Raw genomic sequence first — 23,192 nt, forward strand, 5'->3', positions numbered from 1 at the left:
CCTTCCTTCCAGCTGTCCTTCCGACGCGGGACACGTGCGTGGGAGCGCCAGCTCTACTTGAAATTCAGACGTGACCTTTAGTTAGTTGGTTCCTGAGCTTCTCTTTGTGCGAGGACTCTTGAAAATTGGGGCAGGCAACCTGGATTCTACCTCGTGTCATAAATGTAGCCGTTCATTAACCCCCGGGCTGTGCTGCACCTTCTAACACCGGATCGGGTCGTCTGGCCTGCAGGGTGACGCAGTGACTGCTGCTCTCCGCAAGACACGCTTACTGGAAACATGACCATCTAGTAGGCTGAAGACCACTAGGCCGCAGTCTCTTAAGGGGAAAGACCAAGGCTACTCCTCCAGAACCACCCACTTAGAAGCTCTCAGGAAGCATTTGTTGGTGATAATAAATCACCTCCTATTTGTTTAGCACGTGGTAATTTACAGGGCATTTTTCGTAAATAACATCAATTATCAACATTCTGGCTGAGTTTCTCACCGAATTTTACCTGTTAAAGACATCAGCTGTACCTGCTGACATATATTTAGACTTAAGCTGTTGTAACTCGTATATATGAACCAAATCTATTGGAGTTCTCAGATCTGGCTGCGTATTAGGAGCACCTGGGGATATTATTAAAATCACCACCAGTCGGGTTTCCACCTTAGTCCCGCCAAATCAAAACAATTTGTGTGTTTTAAACTGCCAGGTGGTTTGAAGGTGCAACCAGGTATGAGCACCACGGTTACGGCAGAAAGACTACCGTCACAGTACTAGAAAGTGGGGCTTTAAGCCCATTTCTGCTACCGAGAAGCCTTGTAGCATGGATACGTTTTAGAAAAGGGACTCTGGCTTCAGAGCTGTTAATTCAGAGGCAGTTCCTCTGACTGTTCTTTCCATTACATAGTGGGGAAACACAGCCTTGAAGCAAGTAATACAGGTATATATGTTCCACCATCTGTTCTGCCTCTGTTTCCCTCTTCTGCTCAGTAAAGAACAAAGATCTAGGCTCTTCCATGGGAAATAGCACTCTTAGCAGATGACTGATTTAGGGTAAAGCTGGATTTCATTTCCTCTGTGACAGTATTGCTTGGGGAGACACATTGGCTACCTAAAGAAGTTCCTTCCAGAAGGCTGCCATTGCTGTAGTCACTGTGGGTCTTTCGTGGTGAGCTCATGCAGAAGTGATCGAACCCCGACAGTTGTCTTGCCTTCCCCAGAGCACCTGAGACCGGCTTCTAATTCACAGCAGTCAGGACACCGCTGAGCTGGAAGCATGCTGGGGTCAGATGCTCAAGAGCTTCCTGATTGATATCCAGGACATCAACTAAGAATCGGGGGCTTGTTTGATAAGTATTGGGAGAAACCCTTTGTCCCAGAACCCTTGAATTTTGTACAATCATGGTCAAGAACAACTGCGTTTGATCTGCATAAAGATCGTGTTAAAGAACCGACCTACCAAGCCAGCAGTGTATTTCTCATCTTAAAGAGGTGAGTCTCTTTTCGGAACATTCCAGCAATTCCGTGGCTGACGGAGGCTATGTTTGCTGCTAACTTAAGTGTCTCTAGGTGAAAATGGGCTGGGTCATTAATGCCGAAAGTAACTTTTCTCTTACGGATTTCAAAAATTCACAAAAATATTTAAGTATTCGATATTTAAGTATTCAAGGGTGTCTGACAAAATTGAGATGGCCCTTCTATTGCCTAGTTTTGGGGAGGGCAGTTCCTAAAATGCAAATCAGATATCACTGACGATTATTGATCAGTCATATAATGTGCTTATGCTGCCTCTCTGGGTTTCCTTACTCTGACCATCTGAGCAACCATTTCCAGGCAGACATCTGAATTCATATGTTGCTGCGGACTTGCCACAGCTGGTAAAATGTCATTGGAAAGTGTCACATATAAAAGAATGAAAACATCTAAATGTCTTCAGGTTAGGGGCTGTGGCAATTCATGAATTTTTCACAGATAGTAGTTCTGTGAAAAGTAGCAGACCGTTAATGCTATGAGAGGGAATAGTTTTAATCTGGGGAGATAGTTTGGAGGATTTTTGCTGGACTCGGCTCATCTGTTTTCCTGAACAAGAGGGTGCAATAGGACAAAAGTGGTCTGATCCCTCTTTGTGCGATAATAATTCTATTTCTATGATCTTGGTGTCACTAGAACCCAGGACACTGTGCTTACTGGTTTATGCCTTTCAGGGCGTCTTTCGGGTTAACTGAATTCAGGTGTGTAAAGCAGGCTGCCTGGCCCTGTGTGCATAGCAAACGCTACACCGACATCAATAGTTGTCATTGTCATTATGATTAATATGATTGTTATTTTTACTATTTGCAAAACGAAGGACTGTTTTTAGAACTGAAATTCAACGATTTGAATCAGTGGAATGAAGCCCAGTTGCCCCAAGGACATTACCCAGATTATAAATCTGTGGCTCTATCCCTGGGACAAAACTCCAAAGCAGATGTCTCTGAAGTATATCGAGATGACATTTCAGTGTCTGTTTCTCAGGGTCTCTCAGGCGGAGAGTGATGGCAGGACCACACTGGCAGATCAGAGGATACCTCCGAGATCTCTTCCCTGGGGCTTTTACCCAGTGGGTGGAAGGGCTGCAAGGCGGGTGTGCACCCCTGAAGTGGGGGAGCCAAAGCAAGGCCCAGCTGCAGGGCAAAGGGACACCCCTGAGTCCCCCCCGAAGAGCAGGGGTGAAGACACACAGGTTTGGCTACACCAGTGTGTAGTCTTCAGGTCGTGGACGGGCAGCTGGGGAATTCTCCAGAGAAACATAGGCTGGGAGGGCTGTTGTCTCTGGGGTGCTGGAGGCTAAAACCTGGGCAGGGGAAGGGGCTAAGGATTCCAAAATGGACAGAAGTGTTCCTCAAAGATGCCAAGGAGCAGCAGAGGCAAGGAGAGAGGGAACTCCTTTTGCCCTGCGGAGCCAGATGGCCAAGCAAGCCAGGTGAGAGGGAGGCCTGCAAGGGGTGGCCCCAGGAGCTCTCTGGGCTTACAGTCTCCCTGAGATGAAGCGGCTCAGGCCACACAAGCCAGCTGTCCCTCAGGCAGCACCAGGTATGAGGGAACACAGGTGCCAAGGCTCAGCATCTTCAGACATTCTGGGTCACCTGACTTTATGCCAAATCATCTTACGTATCACGTATTACCAAATAGTTTACACATGTGAATCCAGACCAACACACGGCACTGAATGCATCCCATCTGGGCGGACCCCTCTTCTAGAAGGAGAATTCAGTTGTAATGAGTTTTGAGGGCAATAAATATTGGGTGGTACAATGAAGAGCCTGAGAGTAAGGCTGACTGAATTTAAATCCTGGATCCACCTATGTCCGAACTTTATTATTTAACTAGTCTAGTTTGCCTCTCTGAAAAATCCGTTTTGTCCTCTGTAAACTAATAATAATTAATAACAATAATAATAATATAATAATAATACCTGTCAGGTTGCTGTTAGAATTGGAGATCATGCTTGGAAAGTGACGAGCACAGCACTTGATTTTATAGCTTTATACTTAGTAATAAATAATCAAATCATTGTTTCATATGAAACATTTACATTTTATAATTTAACTTTCTACCTGCATTTCAAATTGATCATATCCTGGAAGCAACTGTGACTTATGGCAGGTTGTTAACATTGCCTGGAACCTTATAGTCCACCTGTGGATTTTCTGCTGGACAGAGCACTAGCTTGTGTTTTCCTTATTTTTTATTGTATTAGACTTCCAAAGTTTCATCTCTTTAATGGTAGAAAGAACAAAAAGTCTTACATATATTTTTATCTTTTTATACTTTCTTTATAGATTTAAAAAGTATGCCTTATGGTTCCCGTATATTTTAGAGACCATGAGAAAGCTTGGATTTAAGGTCTCCATATATTTTTTCTCTCTCTTATTTTCACCCCCCTCTACAAAATGATTCATAACATATTAATGGACCAAACTCCTTTGGAGCCTGAGAAACTGTCATGCTTCCATATCCTGGTCCTGTTTAACTCTTCCCTTTGATCCACTCCATCCTAAGAACATAATGTATAAATCTATAAATGTGTTGGAAGTGAAGTTATTTTGGTACCCATGCTCCCAAACTCTCCTTTTCTGAGGCTCATGAGAATGGCTTTGTGGTGCCCCATTTCCTCTCTGCCCTCAACCTCAAAGGAGGATCCCACCATTGTCAAACTAAAGTTTTAGGATTTGTGATGCAGAATTATGGGACAAAATGAGAGTGAAAGGCTGGCTCTCCTGCTCCAGCGGGCTGGGCAGTGGAAGTTGTTGACAGTGGAGCAGCAGGGCGTATGTGTGGGAGCAGGTGGGAGAGGAAGGGGGTGTTGTGAAGAAATCCATAAATTTCTTGCAACTTGTGATTGTTCCTGAAATGAAAGTACAGACTTGCTGTTATTTTGAAATTAATGTTTGATTGCTGGGCTGTAGGACTCTGTCATTATTCTGAGATTGAACCATGTGGGTCATGTTTTTTCTGATTAGTCTTAATAAGGTTACATAAATTCAAGTGAGAATAAGTTAATTACCACAACCACTTGGGCAGGTACATAGATGATAACGTTGCCTACAAAGAAAGACATCTATAAGAAAAACAGCCTAGGTTCATGTTCCCAAATCTTAGGATACATCAGACTCACCTGGGGAGCATTTTAAAATGCAGACTCTTGGGCCCCATCCCTAGCAGTTTTGATGCTGTTGTTTGGGGGTCAGGTTCTAGGATTCTGCATGTTTCATTGTCCCCCTGTGATTCTGGTGAAGGGAGTTTAGGAACCCTACTCTGGCACAAGGCCAATCGGTGTCAGACATCTCCAGACAGTTCTATGTGCCACAAGGGCTCCAGTAGCTCAAATACAGAAATATGAACTTAACAGTGTCCCTTGGATAGTCTCAAAGAAAAGTCTTCATCGCATTCTTCTTAGTCATATTTGCAGGAACATCTCACCTTCTCTGTGGCTCTTATCCCCCGTTCCATGTTTGAAATCTATAGGTGAACCGAAGGCAATAATTATTTAATCTTCTGACACACAGAATAAGCATTACCTAAAACTCTCTCCAACACTAACACAAGCCATTAAATTACATTCACCAGAGTTGTCTCACTAATGCAAATTTCTGCAAAATCTTACCAGAAAGATAATTGGAAAGAAGAGTTGGCTGTGGATTGTTAAGTATTTGTCTAATTACATAATGGGATGCTGAAATGAAAACAGATAATGTTTTGCTTGCAGGAGATTTTGGAAAAGGCTGCACTTCGTCTAAGTAAAAAAGGCTTCCTTACCCACCATCAACTTTGGTTGTAGATTAACTAGATTGTCCATTTTAAAGTCGTACAATGAAAATATTTATGCTTATCTCCTGGTACAGTTTGCTCAGAGCTTCCAGAGCCTGGTTTGGAAGGAGTGAGGGCCACTCGCCCACTGTGCCTAATCATAAAATACCAAATGTTCTAAAAGCAGCATTGCTCAGGCTAGCCTGTTGCCATTTATCATGCAGGTGACGCTAAAACTCTAATCACTGAAGCAGGACTTGAGAAGTGAAACAAACCATCACAGAATACAAGGTTTTTATGGAAACTTTATAGCCAGCCAGCTCAGTCTTCTTAGAGAGGATGCTTTTGTAACCTCTGGGCAAACACACGTAAGAACCATCCAGGAAACAGTTTATATAAATTTAAATATATATATATTTAAATTTATTTAAAATTTTAAATTTATTTAATCATGATAGAGAGACAGGCAGAGGGAGAAGCAGGCTCCATGCAGGGAGCCCGATGCAGGACCCGATCCCAGGTCTCCTGGATCATGCCCTGGGCTGAGGGCGGCACTAAACCACTGAACCACCGGGGCTGCCCCAGGAAACAGTTATATTGATTGGTCAGTCTAGAGACACAGGAGGAAGACCTGGGAGCCAATGTGCCCTGGCTGGATACTGTCCACTCACTTTATATCCTCTGTACCTGCTGGTCTTGTCACTGAAAAATAATGGTCATGTCCCACTAAGTTGGAAGGTATTTTGATGTCATCTTAAATGAATTTCAACTCTACGATAACATATTTCCCTTGTCTCAGCCATATGTAGGCTAGGAATTAATATGGTGAAGTGGTAACGACCAGTGAGAAAGGCAGATGGAGAAAAGGTAAAACCAACTTTGTTTTGTATACTTGAGCAAATTTCCTTTAGGAGATCCATTCAACCAGACTCCAGGCTGTTAGCAGAAGTCTTACCGCTTACAAGAAATATTAAAGTTATTGATGGGGTAAAGATATCAAAGTTGTAAAATGTAAACATCCAATACATGCAGTAAAATTTTAAAATATTTTCTTATTATATTTTTATTACATATTGTATAAAATTTTTAAAAATAATACATTTTGAAGACAATGCTATAATGATTAGCACATTAGCTTTCAATATCCAAGATATTGTAGTAGTCTTTAAAAAAAACAAAACAAAACAAACAAGAAGCTGTTAACCAGCCAAGAAGGCTTTGCTTCATATCCACAGCTACTGGGGATTTTTCAATTTTTTTTTTTTATAGATTAGACACAAAAGCTTGAGCCTCAAAGCAAACACATACCATTTACAGCCCTTTATTTCCAAGGGAAAGGGGTATTTTATGTCACATCCTGTTTTGTAAATAGGACTCTGCCTTCCAAAATTCCAAGGAGAATGCAGCTGACAGCATGCTTTCTTGGACTGCGCATGCTACCATTGGCATCTGAATTCCTACGGGAACTTAGCAGAGAGTGGGTCACTCACCTCCCTAGAGCTGGTTATCTTTCTTAAGATAGCTGAGCATTGGGTTGAGCAAGGTTTGAAGGATATGATTTTTTTAAAGATTTTATTTATTTTATTCGTGAGAGAGAGAGAGAGAGAGAGAGAGAGAGAGAGGCAGAGATATAGGCAGAGGGCGAAGCAGGCTCCTCATGAGGACCCTGATGTGGGACTCAATCCCAGGACTATGGGATCACAACCTGAGCCAAAGGCAGATGTTCAACCACTGAGCCACCCAGGTGTCTCAAAGGATATGATTCTTAAGAATGATACAGACTATTTCTGTTTCAACTGAGAGTGTTTTACCAGTTTAAAACAGAATGAGGCGAACTGCATAAGATTGAGAGCCTTAAATAATCTTTTCTAAGATGGAGTAAGATGGAAAAATCTTTACAGAAAAGAGACTCATAAATTTTGATTCATACTGAAAATGATGTACTTAAAAAGAATCGTGGAGTTTAGCATTCCAAAAAGATCAGCTGGGCTCTCTAAAAAGGAGTGCAGAATTTAGGTCTTTAGTATTTCCTTTCTATTAGAGATTGGTACCCCGTCTTCTCCTGAGTGGAGGACAAAACCTGAAGATATTCAGAAGAAGACAACCACTGTAGGATGTCTGGTGGTGAGGACACAGCCCTCCCTCATGGCATTTCAGAATTTTTCTGTTTTTTTTGGCATAAGGAGTAGATACTTCCTCTAAAAAAGACACCTATATATTTAAGGTTACCTGTTTCCTTTCGTTATACCATTTTACCCCTGTCAATAAACATTTTTTGATTTTCTTCTTTAATATCAGGAACAGAGCCCAGCTCCTAAGAACAGCACATCAAGTAATTCAGACAACCCCTCCTGGTGAAAACCTGATGTATACATATAGATAGTCATATGTTTATATACACATTTATACATATTAATAGAAATTGCACATCTTCACTAGACTTCCAGACAGAGGGCAGCCCCAGTGGCTCAGCCGTTTAACGCTGCCTTCAGCCCAGGGCCTGATCCTGAAGACCCGGGATTGAGTCCCACAGTGGGCTCCCTGCATGGAGCCTGCTTCTCCCTCTGCCTGTCTCTCTCTCTCTCTCTCTCTCTCTCTCTCTGTGTGTGTGTGTGTATGTGTGTCTCATGAATAAATAAATAAAATCTTAAAAAAAAAAAGACTTCCAGACAGAGTAGAAAGAATGAACTAGAAGCAATATCTGAAAGGATAATGACTGAGAATCTTCCAAAACTGACAAGACACTGTGAATTTGAGAAGGCTCCTTCCCTGCAAGCACTCATGATTCAATTAGATCAATGAGTAAAAAAAAAAAAAATAGTTAAAATGCATATTGTCAAGTAAGGAAGTGGAGGATTTGCACAGGAAGAATAACATATAAACTGGAAGGTCAGGAAAGGTATCCAGAGTAGATTTTGTTGGAGTTAAAGCACGAAGAGGACAACTGATTATTTTAACATACTTATTTTAGTTAACTATCATAATTATGTTACTTATTTCACACATTAAATTATTCAATTATCTCAAATATCTCAACAATTATTTTTATTGCAATAGTTTTCTCAAATAGATGAGCAACAGCATTAAAATTCTGAAGTTGAGCTTACAGACTATACTCCAAAAAGCAAAGGAGACAATTTTTTTTAACATCTAATCTATTTGACTTTAAAGTTACTTGTTCCTATAAATTACCCATATTTTTGTTTGTTTGTTTAACTAAATGCCAGGGGAAAGTTCTATGCTGAAATCTTGTGGGTTGTATTAATTTGTGCTAATGGTCCTGCTCATGAACCATGACTTCTCAAATAAAAAGCAATTGATTTTCCTAAGATACTTATTTTCTTTACCACCTTGCTTTCTATAGGATGGATTTATTGACTTTTTAGAGTTTATTGCTGCTATAAATCTGGTTATACGAGGGAAAATGGATCAAAAATTAAAATGGTATTTTAAACTGTATGATGCTGATGGAAACGGTTCTATTGACAAGAAGGAACTACTGAACATCTTCATGGTAAGTGAAGTAGTGAAGTAACTTTGTAGGACATTGTATAGTTCATGCAGTTTTCCTCCCTCTGGAGCTGGTGACAGCTCTCTAGATGATTGGTGACTCTTGGGATATACATTTGGAACCGCTGGAGCAACGTGAGTTTCACCATGCTGTTGGTTACTGAGTGTGCACCTGCAAACCAGCACTTTCTTGTTGGTGTTCAAATTCACAAATGTAGCAGATGAAAAGTGAAATAAACATGATCTAAAACAATCTTTTTGTCTTCATCTGTGCAGTTTTTTTAGGAGCAGCTCAAATACTAGATGGCCTAGATAGCAAGAGCCATGGACTAAGAACATAGGTACCTGAGGACCCATCTTTCTGGAGGCTCGACTAAAGTATTTCTAATAGGCAGCTCAAGGATCTTGGGTCCTTTCCAGCTCTAAAGTTCAATAATTCCCTTTATAAATATCACCCCCCTCCATCACAGAAATGGGAATAGTTATCATCATGTATAAAATGAAGTGGATCATAGATTAAAAGATGATTCAGCGGGACGCTATACCTAAGTGAGGATGTGAGGTAAGATAAACATTATGAATGCAATATAGTGAATTTGGACTCAGAATTAGAATCAGGTCTTAGAAATGATCTGGTCCAAAGTCTTTCATTTATAGATGAAGGAGTTTGAGTTACAAACATAATACATAGTATAAATATTAGCAAAAATGCAAAGAAAAATAAATGGGTAGAACTACAATTATAATTAAACACCTCAACAAATGGGCAAAGTTCATATTTAAGACTGTTTAGCAAATGTAGAGTTAACCAACATATGCAAAGAATTCAAGAGAATAATACTAATGTCATATATTATCATATATAATAATCTCACACAGGCAATTTACAAAAAAATGCCAAGATGCACTTTGTAATTGAATTTTGTAAGCATTAAAATTCAGAAATTCTGTACCTACAAAATTAGGAATTGAAAATACTCTTTAGAGTATGCCCAATCCCATGTAAATTTTAGACTACCCTCTTAAATAAACATACTCAAATTTATTTTAAAAACATTAAATATGTAATATAGCATACAAATATTGAGGAATGCCTCCAAAGCAGTACTCAGAGCAAGGGTTCTTATCCCAGGATCTATGGATCTGTGGCCTTTGGGAATCCCTGAAGACCCTGAAATTGAAGGCAAATTTTTCCCTGTATGTTATCCATTTTGGGGGAGAGAGTGATAGCCATTAGATTCTCAAAAGAATTAGGAGGAATGAAACGATAAAAGTGATTTTGCCTAAATCTTATGGAAATTTTTGGACAGACTCATTAGTTAAAACGTATAACTTATGTTAGTAAAGAAAAGATAAATATTAAGTAGCTGATTGAGTTTTTTTTCTTAAAGTGTTTATAAGGAGAAGAAATAGGGAAATGGAAATAATAAAAGCGTAGAGCAGAAATTAATAGTTGATACTATTTGTCTCCAATTAAATTAATAAAGATTAACAAGAATAAGATGTAATTCTGGCCAGGGGACTATAACAAGAATCTTACACACTGTGGAGGGACTCTAAATGGATATAACATTCCTGGAAATTTGGTAATCTGCACCAAGAGGGTAAAAATTTATCTTTATTTTAGAATCAACATTTTTGGTCAGGAAAAACAATCATTAACATCATCAAGATAAAAGTTCTATGATTGACATCACAGAGTCCCTTAAAATACTAAAAATAAGTGACTTAAAAGAGGAAAAATTTTAAATAAATAAATGAAACGGAATATGTACTTATAAAAAATGAGTGGTTGACACACATGTTTTCTATATGGGGGCAAGTAAAAAAAAATAGGGTAAGGAATAATACATGCAGTTTAAGTTCTCTCAATACATGCTAACAGGGTGTTAAAATATAGCCCAACCATCAAAAGATCCAAAGGAAGTACTAGATTTTAGGCAAAATTTACAAAGGAAGTAGTTACATCTTAATTTCACTTCAAGGGCATAAAATGGTCCGGAAGATTTTTTTTTTTAGAAGGGTTATTAAACAGGATTTCTTGGGTAAGAGCCCTCAAGTCAATAGCATGGTGATTTAAGGAGATCATTGATATTTGGGGAACACTGTGTTCCAGTGTTTAAATCTGAGAAACCTAATGAAACAGGCTGTGGCGGCAGAGTAGAGGGGTACGTTTAGGAAGTATCTCATGCCCAAAATTAGTTGGGATGAAGGTTTTTTCATGGATCAGATATCGGGGGTAGGTGGGGAAAGCTGACGTAGAGTTGTCTTAGATCTTGTCCGGCTGGGCCACATGGAGGAGCGAGGGCATCCCAGAAGAAGAAGGAGCTGGCGGTAGAACTGGAGAGTGGTTCTCAACCAGGAGCCATGTCGTCGTATTCCTTCTCCCCCAGGGGACATTTGGCAATGTTGGGGGGCATTTTGGTTGTTAGCAGGGGAGTGAGTGGAAGAGGGTGTGGTGCTACTGCTATCTATTGTTTAGAGACCAGGGGTGCTGATAAAGCCTCCAATGCACAGGACACTTCTGAACAAGAAAGAATTATCTAGTCTGAAATATCTATTATGCAGATGTTGAGAAACTCAGACCTAGAACTTCTAGAAGGAGCCTCCTCGAGGGGTCAGCTAGAATCAGAATGCATGATGCACGTCTAGGGGATTGCAGGAGAGAGTCTCAGGAATGAAGGGGAGGCATGGTCTCAGACAAAGAGTGGATTTTAAACATCCGCCATCCAGACAGCTCTGACGCTAGATAACCGTGACACTGCCTGCCAGGTCAGAGCTGTCCTGCTTTCCCATCTCTCCCCCTCCTCCTGCTCCCACTCAGCCAAGGGCTTAGCAGGAGAAAATGCAGATATGCTAAATAAGGGAGGAAAGAAGGAAACGACCCATGCCTCCTTACCTGTCCCCCAACCATGTTTCTCCTGTAAGAAGAGGGAAAACATGGGCAATGCTGATGACTCCCTCCGAAAATACCCCTTCAGGCCTCATCAACCTTCCAGTCAATCTTTCAGTCTCACATATATTGCCTGGAGGTAGGTGACAGACAAATCCTAGGAATTTCATAATCTTTTATTATGACTTATATATGTGGTCTGTATCTCTACCAGGGATACTGGATGCCAAGCCAAATTTTCTAGGCTGTCGGGACACTGAGGAACCCCAAAAATACTCATCTAATAGAGGACATTAGATGTAGGTAACCATTATTCTAAGTATTACCCTATACTGTGAGACCTTGACTTGCTAAGGCCACAGGGGTGGTGCTTTACCACGGCTCCCTAGGACCCTGGATTCAGCCTCAGTAATGCTTGGGAAGCAGCGGAAGAGATAGTCCTGTTTCAGACTGTGCCCTCAATTAAAATATGTTGCCAGTGGTTTTTCTAAAGATCCCTTCACGTTTAGTCATGACAGTTATGTTCAAATTCCCAGATGACTACTCATTCTCTCTCTCTGTCTCTCTTTCATTTTATTATGAATTTCTATATCAAACATTGGTCGTTTAATTTAATCACCTAGAGGTGGGGGACGAGGGAAGAATGGTTAAATTTTCCCTCTAGGAAAGCTGGAAATGTCATTTTCCCCGGGTCTCCTGACAGCCTTTATGATGAAAAGGTGCTGGCAGGATGTGAGAGAAATTCAGTGTCCTTCGAAGGCACACATATCTGTCTTCCCAGTCGATCATTCTACAAAAGGGCAAAAAGGACCAGAGGTGCCAGTGTCAGAAGCTGGAGGGGAAGCCTTGGAGGCTTACAGAATATCCTTTCATGTTTCTCCATAAGAATAATGATAATTGGTCTGAAGTTGAAAACATTGCCTGTTCTCTAGGTCCAGAATTCTTATAACAGTGGCCGCTACATTTTTTTTTTCTCCAGTAGCCTTCTTTTGCATCTTTTGTGACCTGATACGTTGAATGGCTCCCTTTGTGCTATACAATATCAAACTTCAGATTGTATGCAGTTAATTAAATGTCTAAGCCTCATTATCCTGAACTGACATCTAATCTTTTTATTTATTTTTAACAACTAGAACAGGTTAGACAGCAAAAACGACACGAACATATCCTCGAATTCTGTTACATTGGGGTAGAAATGTCACAAAATGTATTTGCTTCCAGCAAAGGTGAACTCTCTGATTTAATTTCTCTTTGCAGGCTGTACAAGCCCTCAATGGCCAGCAAACTCTGAGTCCTGAAGAATTTACTAACTTGGTGTTTAATAAGATCGATATAAACAATGATGGTAAGGCAGTCACTCTCCTTGGAGAGTTTTTTGTTGTTGTTGTTTTTTTGTTTTTTTTTTTTTAATTTACAAAGTAGGAGATGGGGGTGGTAGGAGTGCCCTTTAGGCAAAAGCATGAACCCTTCAAGAAAATCCTAGTTGTGATATGACTTGGACTTCATAATTTGGCCAATTCAATGTTCTCCAGTCAGTACAATTTTTAATTGAGTCAATATTTATTGACTATACACACACACACATATATATATTTATTGACTATACACACACATATATTTATTTATTGACCACACACACACACACACACACACACACATATATAGTCAATAAATATTCACTGAATTAAAAATTGTACTGACTGGAGAACATTGAATTGGCCAAATTATGAAGTCCAAGTCCTATCACAACTAGGATTTTCTTATATATATTTTCTCTCTCTCTCTCTCTCTCTCTCTATATATATATATATATGTGTGTGTGTGTGTGTGTGTGTGTGTATACACACACATATATTCAATTCATGGTGTTTGACACTTTTGAATATATGAACACAAGTAAAGGGAGGTACAAGGAAAGAAAACTAGGAGAATATGATATGAAGGAGTCTGCTGTTTGCTCTGTGATATGTTCTAGTAATTACTCCTTTCTACTGGAGGTGTCTCATCACCTTGCAAATAAACTCAGGTTTTCCATACTATAAAAATCATCACTTCAATTGTGTGATTTTCTTCTACTATCAGATTTTTTTCCTTCCCTTTCACTACACATTTTTGGGAAGAGTTGTACTTGCCTTCATTTCTGTTCTTTGTACCTTTTCTACATTTCTACTCTTTCTGCTCATCTCTCCATCTGCTCTTGACACCTCAAAATCTGGGCTCCTCTTAGCTCGGAGAAGGTGCACTTCTTCAGAGGCTGAGTGCAAGGGAAGACACAGACATTCCAAGAGAAGAGGGAGTGCTGACGCCAAATGACTTTGATCTCAGTAAAGTGGTAGGGGAGCATATTGATTTGAGATTGAAGCAGCGTATCTAGGAATGTTCCTTAAAAACAGAAAGTTTGATGTTATGGAGTATATGATGTTAGTAAGTGGTTTAAGGGGGGTAGGGGACAATGGATATGAGGTACTAGGACTTGCATGGCCATGGTAGTCATCAATCCAAGATTCCTTTTTCCACGGAACCAACGTGCCCGCATCTTGTAATGGACACTAGAGGGCAGTAGACATCCATGTTGAGTGTGGCAGTTTGCGCAAGTCTAATGTGGCCGCTCAGTCTGGCAGGATGGGATGGAGGAGGCCGGAGGGACTTCACATGAAGTCACCATTGTGAGTGAGACAAACAACTGGACAAGAGTATAAATCTCAGAAAAACACTTGGGGAATGTATCAATATGTATCAGTGTATCAATAGCATCAATAGCATCAGTCTCCCTCTTACGACCCTGTCCTCAATTCCAAGTCCATATGCTCATTTTCTAATTTGCCAAGATCAAAGCCATTTGGTTGTAATCACATATATTTGGGTCTATATAGATCGAGGACAGAATAAATCGGTTCATGCGAAAGCTTGAGAAACACGGAGTCCGACTACCCACGACTGACCAGGAAGCTAGGTGAAGGTAGACAAGGAGCAGAGAAATGGAGAATGGAAGATCTTAGGAGGCCAGTGAAAATCGTATTTGAAATATGCAACTGAAAACTCTGATCACTAAACAGGACAAATTCTGTAGGTTTTGTTCAGTTTTAATTTTTAATCTTAGAGGTGCTGGCATGTGGCAGGGATGGAAGGAGAGATGATAAAACATTTCAGCCTGGGGCTGAAATCGTTAACCAAAGGACAATTGCCCTGGAAATTGGTGGGGGGGGGGGCACATTGTGAATGTTTAAGACTTAGCAACACAATGAGTGTCAAAAGGACAGTCAAGAATGTTTGCAAAGATCCCTGGATCCTGCTTCTAGCGATGGAAGTGAGGTGACAGGATAGTGAGGGGATAGGACCTCTCCTGGAGAAGTATGAGGGCTGCGGTGGCCTTGGTTTCTATTAGTGTGAGGAAAGAGATAATGTGTTCCAGAAAACCAGAAGGATTTGTTTTCAATTTACTATTGAAACAGTTTCCTCAAAAACAAAGTATAAGCAACCAATGAAGTGGGGGACTGAGGTTGGAGGAGCCTAGAAGAAAAATGGCAGGGAGGGGGGTTGCAAAACAATGCAAATCTAAAAGCCTGTAGGCATTTTCTTGGGCAATAACTGAGGATACCAGCAGCCTGGGAAGTGGGCTCTCTGACTGGGAAGAGAATGTGAAAAAAGAGAGAATATATTACAGTTTCTGGAAGAGCTTAATGGAACTAATCACGTGAATCATTTTCTCTGATGAAAACTTGTATTTAAGAAAAAAGATGCCTATCATTACCTTTACAATGAAGATATCAAACGAGCTGCGTTTTGGAACAACAGTGAACCACCATTTCTTGGCAAATGCATATACAGAACTAAAACTGATAGAATTTGCTTTTATATGCAAATTATCAGCGGTTGTTTTATCATCTCATTAAGAGACAGCTGGGTCATTCCCTCTGTCAAGAAAAGGATGCTAAAATTGTACTGTTGGACAAAGACAGCCCAGAGCACCAGAAGGCGAGGAAGGGGAAGTAATGAAGACATGGAAGGTTGATATTTGCAGAAGTGTAAAAGGATTTTGCCAGTATTTGACACGGGAAAATAAAGTGTGTTACACATAAAGGGGAGCAGACACCACGGGGAAAATGTCTATTCATGTTTGCACAAGCCTAAGTATATACACCTCAAATAGGATTTTTTAAATTGTTGATTATCGTTCTTATCAAAACATCAGTGTTGGTAGAAATAGAGATGTTCGGTCAAATATAGCAGAATAGCGTTGACTATGTACCAGCATATTTATTTTATTTTTCAAAATGAAAAGCAAGCACAGCATTGGTATCTGATAATTCAGTGAATATTGAAACCAGAGATGAAGAAGATCGCAGCACACCGGGAACTTTAGGAACATATACGAAAATCCCAATTTCGCTGCAAATTGTTTACAAAAGAATGACCAACATCACCTTTGTTGGGTCAGAAAAATACACAACGGCTATGACGTGTTCTATGCATGATTATTGTGGTAGTTAGCAAATCACAGAAGATTAATCAAAAGAGAGGCCTAGGATAAATGCTAAGAAAATAAAAAGATGAGGGTCTGCAAACTCCACGAGGGCAACTGTTTCTGTTTTATGTACTTTGGTATTTCTTGCATGTTTATACTTCCTGACATGTCGTAGTTACTCTATGAATAATTGTCAGGTGAAGGAGTGTCTGGTAAGAAGAAGCCATGAAAAGTGAAGGAAGAAATAAAAAAGAAACAAGCACAACATGCAATGTATTTTTTTTAAATATTTATTTATTTGAGAGAGAAATACAGCAAGAGAAAGAGAGCGTGTGCTCACACTAGTGGAGGAGAGGGAGAGGGTCAAGCAGACTCCCTGCTGAGCAGGGAGCCCAATGTGGGGCTCAATCCCACAACCCTGAAATCATGACCTGAGCTGAAATCAAGAGTCGGATGCTTCGCCGACTGAGCCACCCAGGCCCCCACAACATGCAATGTTAACTGTAGGAAGAAAGGTGTCTGGACTATTTTAACATATATGTGCGTACGCATTGCTACTTCATAAACTGCAAGTGCCACTGTTTAACGGGAGCCAATTGCCAATGGAAAGTGAAACTGGGGGACAGAAAGAGGTCCAGGGGACTCTTTCGTTTCATCACACCTTAATGTAGTGCTTATGCTTTATATCATGAGCATGCTTTATTGTAATAATTCAGCAAGCTGCTTCTAATCGTGTATTGTGCACAAAAGCACCAGGAAGGAAACCTTGAAGAGGATCCCAAAGGCAGGGGATTGAAGCTCAGCACTCAGTATTACTGAGGAATGAGAACAGGCAGGACAGTAAGACAAGTCGGGACGCGTGATTAACTTGGCATTCGGGTAGAGGGTGGGGGTGACTGGTTGATGGGCACTGAGGGGGGCACTTGGTGGGATGAGCACTGGGTGTTATGCTAAATGTTGGCAAATTGAACTCCAATAAAATTTTTTTTAAATAATTGGAAAAAAAAAAACTTGGCATTCTGCAACCTTTGCTGCAGGAAGAACAGCAGTCGTGTTATACCAAGCACTGCCTCGGAGTCGTTCTTGACATGATTTAGGAAGATTTAGGTGCTGTTCACAACATCAAGTGCGGAGAGTGTCCAGGCAAGTTGACCCTGGCGCCAGGAAGCGCAGGGACAGGGGAGACATGAGTGGCTCATCATAATACACCGTGAAAGTGAAAAGAGACAGACTAAGGCCAAAGAGGAAATGAAAGCAGTGACTGTTGGGTGGATATTTTGGGTAAAGGAAAACAGGGACAGAGCATGGAGACATTTTATTGAGCAGTTAACCGGAGGGACCAGTGTTCTTGCCTGGGACATTGTGGAAAGCCACGAGAGTCACAGTGACTCAAACTGGGACGCAGAGCACACCAGGAGATAAGAGGGAATCGAGTTTTTCTCATATAAAAGAAACTGCTGTTCTTAAAAACTCTGCTGTGAAGTGCTGCCGAATGCCTCTAGTGCCACCTTGCTAATGACTCCAAAACTGAGTTGTGTAGACTCTTCACTGGTGTCCGCCCTTGAAAGTCCGTTCATTCTCATCTCCTGAGACCCCACCTCCCCTCCCATCTCTGCTAATTTCCCAGCCCCTCTACCCTGTTTCACCAAATTCTAATTTAAAAGAATTAGAATTGCAAAAAAAAAAAAAAAAAGAAGCCCTTTACACAGACTGGTTTCTTTTAAAACCAGGCTGACTTCTTGAGAGCAAAAATAATAATGTGGGCACTGCACAGCAAATTTTGGCTTTTTTTTTTTTTTTGAGGTGGGGGGTTGAAGGTCCTTTTTTGTTCTGTTATGAAAGATACTGTAAGATGTTAGTGGGAAGAAATACAGGATCCAGGAATATCAACAAAATAACCAGCGAGATTGCAAAAACAAGGTTAAAGAAAATATTCATGGGGAGCTTCTATTGTCAGTGAAGCTGCTGAAATCGGGAGTGAGTGATGGAAGGGCACTGACCTTCAGGGTCTCCAGGAGGAGAGAATGTATCCACAAACACAACAAAGAAAACTAAGTAATGTAAATATAAATGATGAGTATATATCTATTTCAACCTATAAAAATAAAATTGTGTACTTTCTGAATTATGCCCTACAAATAATATAATGTATCTTTAAATATAAAACAAAATAATAAAGACTCAAACAATTGTTTTAGATCCTTCTTTTTTAAAAATTTTATTTATTTATTCATGAGAGACACAGAGAGAGGCAGAGACACAGGCAGGCTCCATGCAGGGAGGCTGATGCAGGACTCGATCCCAAGACCCCAGGATCATGACCTGAGCCCAAGGCAGATGCTCAACCACTGAGCCACCCAGGTGTTCCTGTTTTAGATCCTTCTGAGTCCTGTGATCTCCAACTCGGTCACCTCTTACTGGCTTTGGCTCTTTGCTGGTAGATTTTTTTTTTTTTGTTTTGAGGGGAGGCTTCTGGTTGTGCATAGACAATCCTTTCTCGACAGATTCAGAAACCCTCCTTTTAATTTGTTTGGGCATAAATCAGGCAAATTAAAAGGGATTAGGAAGCAATGTTTAGAAACGTCAGATAAAGGAAAGCAATTTGTCAGCATGTTTTCTGAGCACCTGTCACATTCCAGCACCGTCGTCTGCCGAGCCAGGTGGCGGAGGAAGTGGCCCTCTGTAGCTGGTCCTTAATCCATGTTTGATGAATAAATGAATGAACGCTAAGTGCTAGAGGGGAAAGAGGAAAATTTCAAAGTGAGGACTTTAGATAGAAATAGTAAATATTATAAGCTGCTATAGGTAGAAGTTGGCTCAATTTCAAAAAGAATTTTTTTAATCATAAGTGGTTAGGAAACATGAAAAAAAACAAATATGCAGAGTTCACATGTTTTGAGAAAAGTGAAAGAACAACAGTGAAGAGTTCCATCTTCTAAGTTGTTAGGGGAATAGAACTTAAAGTTTCTCATCACAAGAAAAAAAAAAGTGTAAAGTGTGAGTATGTGAGGTGATGGATGTTTACACTTCATGTGAGCTGTTGCAATAAATACATGAATCAAATCACTGTGTCGTACACCGTAAACTGACACAAGGTTATATGTCAATTCTATCTCAATTTTTTTTAACTTTTTTTTTTTTAAAGAAACTCCATTTTTTCTCTCTTTCCCACCCCAGTAGCTTGTGTTGCCTTCACCTGACATGGTGACTATACCCTCCCCGCGCTCAGACTTAGCTCCTTCCTCCAGCAGTGGTGGCGACAGACAGGTGTTCCAGCTGAGCGATCAGAACCCACTTCGGTTCCCCCGTCTACACTCTCGCTTCTCTTGGGGTCATGCGAAGCCCCTAGAAATTTGAAAGACTTCTGAGTGGGGGGATTTAGCAGCTACGATTTCCCTTTGCAAAGGACAAGATTGTCCTGTTGTTATTTATGGTCCCGTGACCCCCTGCTCTGCACCCATCTGACCTTCCCCAGCCACACACTTACTACTCTTCATTTTCAGTTTTCTCTCCTTAACTTTGGTTCATCCCACAGTTAGACTCTCCCTGTGAGACATAGATGATTCCTTTCCTACCCTGTGGGTTCTGCACAGACTCCTTTGGCATAAGGAAAACCTAAGGAACAAATTCTTAAAAATGTGCTTTCGAATTTGCAGTGCCACTGCAACTGAAAGCGAAATATCTTTTTTTTTAATTTCTTTTTTTTTTTTTTAAGATTTTACTTATTTATTTATGAGAGAGACAGAGAGAGAGGCAGAGACACAGGTAGACAGAGAAGCAGACTCCATGCAGGGAGCCTGATGTGGGACTCGATCCTGGGACCCCGGGGTCACACCCTGAGCCAAAGGCAGACTCAACCACTGAGCCACCCAGGTGTCCCTGAAAGGGAGTATCTTATGAGAGTGTGATGATCCATGCTTATTTATATTTGAATCACTGTGGTGGTGTTTTGGATATTTGACTTTACTAAAAAGTACAGGTACAGTGTAACTCCCGACTTCAGGTCCTGCAGACCCTCTGCCCCAGGGGCACATTCTTAGTTACTAAATGCTCTTGATTTGTCTTTGGCTGGCCTTCTACCAGGCACAAAGCCAATCTGGTAAAATCTCTTTGAGATCAGGAGCTACGTCTCTACCCCTCAACTCCAATGCACTCATGTGCAGCTACCTCCCAGCAGACTCTAAGCCTAGGGTGGGTGGTGGTCCACTGAGGCCAAAGAAAAGACTCAGAGACAGTGATCAAGACATAGGTGGTGGTTTTTTTTTTTTAAGATTTTATTTATTCATTTGAGAAAGAGAGAGCATGAGTGAGGGGAGGGGCAGAGGGAGAAGGAGGAAAAACAGACTTCCGGGTGAGCAGGGTGCCTGATGCAGGGTAAGACATAGGTTTATGGGGGAAACTTACGTACAGGGAATCCAGGAGTGGCCACCTGGACAGAGCATCTGCTCTGGCATCTATGTGCAGCAAGTTGTCTATCATAGCAGTTCCACCTAGCAACTCTCGGTGGCCCTCCCCCTCCCTGCATGGACAGCACTTCCAAGGAAATCAAGCTCTGCCACCTGGACACTGTTTTAAGGGAGATGCTCCAGGTTGGCCAGCCCCAGAGCCCCTGACCTTGAACACTGAACAACACATTCCACCACACAGTCTGCTTGATTGGACATAGAGGGAGGACGGGATCTTTACACTTCCAAGACAGATTAACAGGGGCATTCGGGGATGTTTGCACAAACTAGCTATCAGCATGTACCATAAAACTCATAATGACAATCCAAGTGAGTCAACAGTACCTCCCATCTCCCTAAATGTTGAAGAGTTGTCTTGTAGGGTGAGGATAGTGACAAAACATTGCAGCCAGAGCACATGAGTGTAAGGAGATGGTTTTATAGCCCTGGACTGGCCAGCATGGGCCCAAGGCCTAAGTCAAGGTGATGAAATTAGGAATAAAAAAGGAGAGGGGTGCCTCGGTGGCTCAATCAACTGAGCATCCAACTCTTGATCTCAGCTCAGGTCTTGATCTCAGGGTTGTGAGTTCAAGCCCTGCATTGGGCTCCATGATGGGCATGGACCTTACTTTAAAAAGGCATATCAGAAAATGGCTGGCCAATAATTATATGGGGAATGAATAAATGTTTAACCTTCCTAGGGGTGCCCGGGTGGCCCAGTCTGTTAAGAGGCTAACTCTTGGTTTGGGCTCAAGTCATGATCTGAGGGTTCTGGGATGGAGACCCCAGTCAGCCTCAGCACTCAGTAGGGAGTCTGTTCGTCCCTCTCCCTCTGCCCCTCCCCCCTGCTCATTGCTCTCTGTATATATTTCTCTCTCAAATAAATAAATAAAATCTTAAAAAAAAATGTTTAACCCTCCTCACAGCTTTGGACACTCCCTGCAATTATTTCCTCAGGGAGAAGAACATTGAAAACGGCCTCGCATGCAGTCATTTCCTCTTCATCTTAGAAATCAGCAGTATTCATGCTTCTATCACTTGGTCGTTATCTTCAAGATTAAAGGTCAAATAGCCAATATTATGTAGAGACATAAATGTGTATGTGAACACAGGTGCATTGCTGATATTCTCAACTTAAAAAATAGATTGTATTTGGGGCACCTTGGTCATTCAGTTGGTTAAGTGTCCGACTCTTGATTTCAGCTCAGGTCACAATCTCAGGGTTGTGAGATTGAGCCCCGCATTGGGCTCCATGCTGGGTGTGGAGTCTGCTCGAGATTCTCTCTCTCCCTCTTCCTCTGTCCCTCCCCCAACTCCACTTGCATTCTCTCTCTGTCTCTCTCTCTCCCAAAAAAAGAAAAAATTGTATTTTTCATCTACATTTTCATTGGCAACCCTACCACTGAATGCTTTTCTGTATAAGGATATTCAGAGAACTTAGAATCTGGTTGAGGTGAAAGAATGTCTGAGAAATATCAATAAAAGTACAAAGAATATATTGTATACACCAGGGATTGGTATGAACAAAGCCTCTTGTTAATTTTTCACTTATTATTTTCTAGGAGAATTGACTTTAGAAGAATTTATCAATGGCACGGAAAAAGATCAGGATCTTCTGGACATTGTTTCCAAGAGCTTTGACTTTTCCAATGTACTAAAAGTAATCTACAGTGGGAAACAGCCAGACACAGAAGGGAGGCTTCCTTCAAACCATGTGAGAAGACTGATCTAGGGAAGGTGGAAGTGAAGCAGCCGTGAGAATGCCTTTCCCGACTTTCAGTGGATGCGAAGAAATGAAAATCTCCCACGTACATGCTGTTGATTTCAGGTTTTTGTTATAATTGGTATCGGCTTGGGAAGACATCACCTAAGTCCCATAGAGACTTCCATAAAGATCGTAGACAAAAGAATCGTTGCTTTTCTGTCTATACATTAGTGATCTCTCTGGATTAGAACATGATGATTAAACTGGGGGATTGTCGCCACATACGTTCAAAATAGAGCTCACATGTAAATTTCTGTGCACACCTAAATTAATCTGCATCTTGAAATAGCCCTGGATTACCTGGGCAGTGTCTCCATACTTTGACATTCTTCTTAAACATGCATTTGGCAAATGTGTTTGCTGCCTCTTGGCTCCTGTTGTATCTGCGTATTATAAAGGACCAAGTTCTGGTCTATAGAGAAACTTTTTTCTGTCCTTTTTTTTTTCTTATTCCTTACCCTGAATCCTGCCTTGAATCACTAATACTGTTCTGCTCCAGAAGGAAAGGTCTTAAGCTATGTAGTAAAAGAGAAAATTTCAGGCCAGGCAATGAGAACGTTTCCGCTGATTTGTTATAAATCTGGGTCCAGTTGTGCATGAAAATGCGATGCATCATCTGTAATTATTATGCCAGTTGGGGGTTTGATCAGAACAGCAGACAGCCAGGCTATGCAACAACAAGCACTTGACATTTTAAACAGTCTTGACATTATAGCTCTGACATTTCATTTTTTATATCCTTTCCAAAAAATGAAATGATGAATGAGATTTCTTGATGGGTTAGAACTTTTTAAGTTTTGGATTCTATATCGCAGGCCCATTAGTACATCTGTCAA

General features: G+C 40.9%; 2 protein-coding genes across 3 annotated transcripts in view; both read left to right on the plus strand.

Moving 5' to 3' along the window:
* MORC1 (MORC family CW-type zinc finger 1) overlaps positions 1–8,773 on the plus strand; it is a 181,382-nt gene extending 172,609 nt beyond the window's left edge. The window contains exon 26 of one of the 2 annotated variants that reach the window (XR_012024102.1): positions 8,643–8,773. The gene's annotated coding sequence lies outside the window, so the exon portion shown is untranslated. The remainder of the gene's footprint in view (positions 1–8,642) is intronic. The other variant, XR_012024103.1, reaches the window with a different exon arrangement.
* GUCA1C (guanylate cyclase activator 1C) overlaps positions 1–22,783 on the plus strand; it is a 34,275-nt gene extending 11,492 nt beyond the window's left edge. Inside the window, exons 2-4 of the mRNA XM_072811550.1 lie at positions 8,643–8,792; positions 12,939–13,026; positions 22,154–22,783. Of these exons, the coding sequence (XP_072667651.1) occupies positions 8,643–8,792; positions 12,939–13,026; positions 22,154–22,323 (408 nt within the window). The 3' untranslated portion in view covers positions 22,324–22,783. The remainder of the gene's footprint in view (positions 1–8,642; positions 8,793–12,938; positions 13,027–22,153) is intronic.
* Positions 22,784–23,192: the final 409 nt, after the last annotated feature.

Source organism: Canis lupus, chromosome 35 (genome assembly GCF_048164855.1).
Source record: "Canis lupus baileyi chromosome 35, mCanLup2.hap1, whole genome shotgun sequence".
In the NCBI taxonomy this organism is placed as follows: Eukaryota; Metazoa; Chordata; class Mammalia; order Carnivora; family Canidae; genus Canis; species Canis lupus.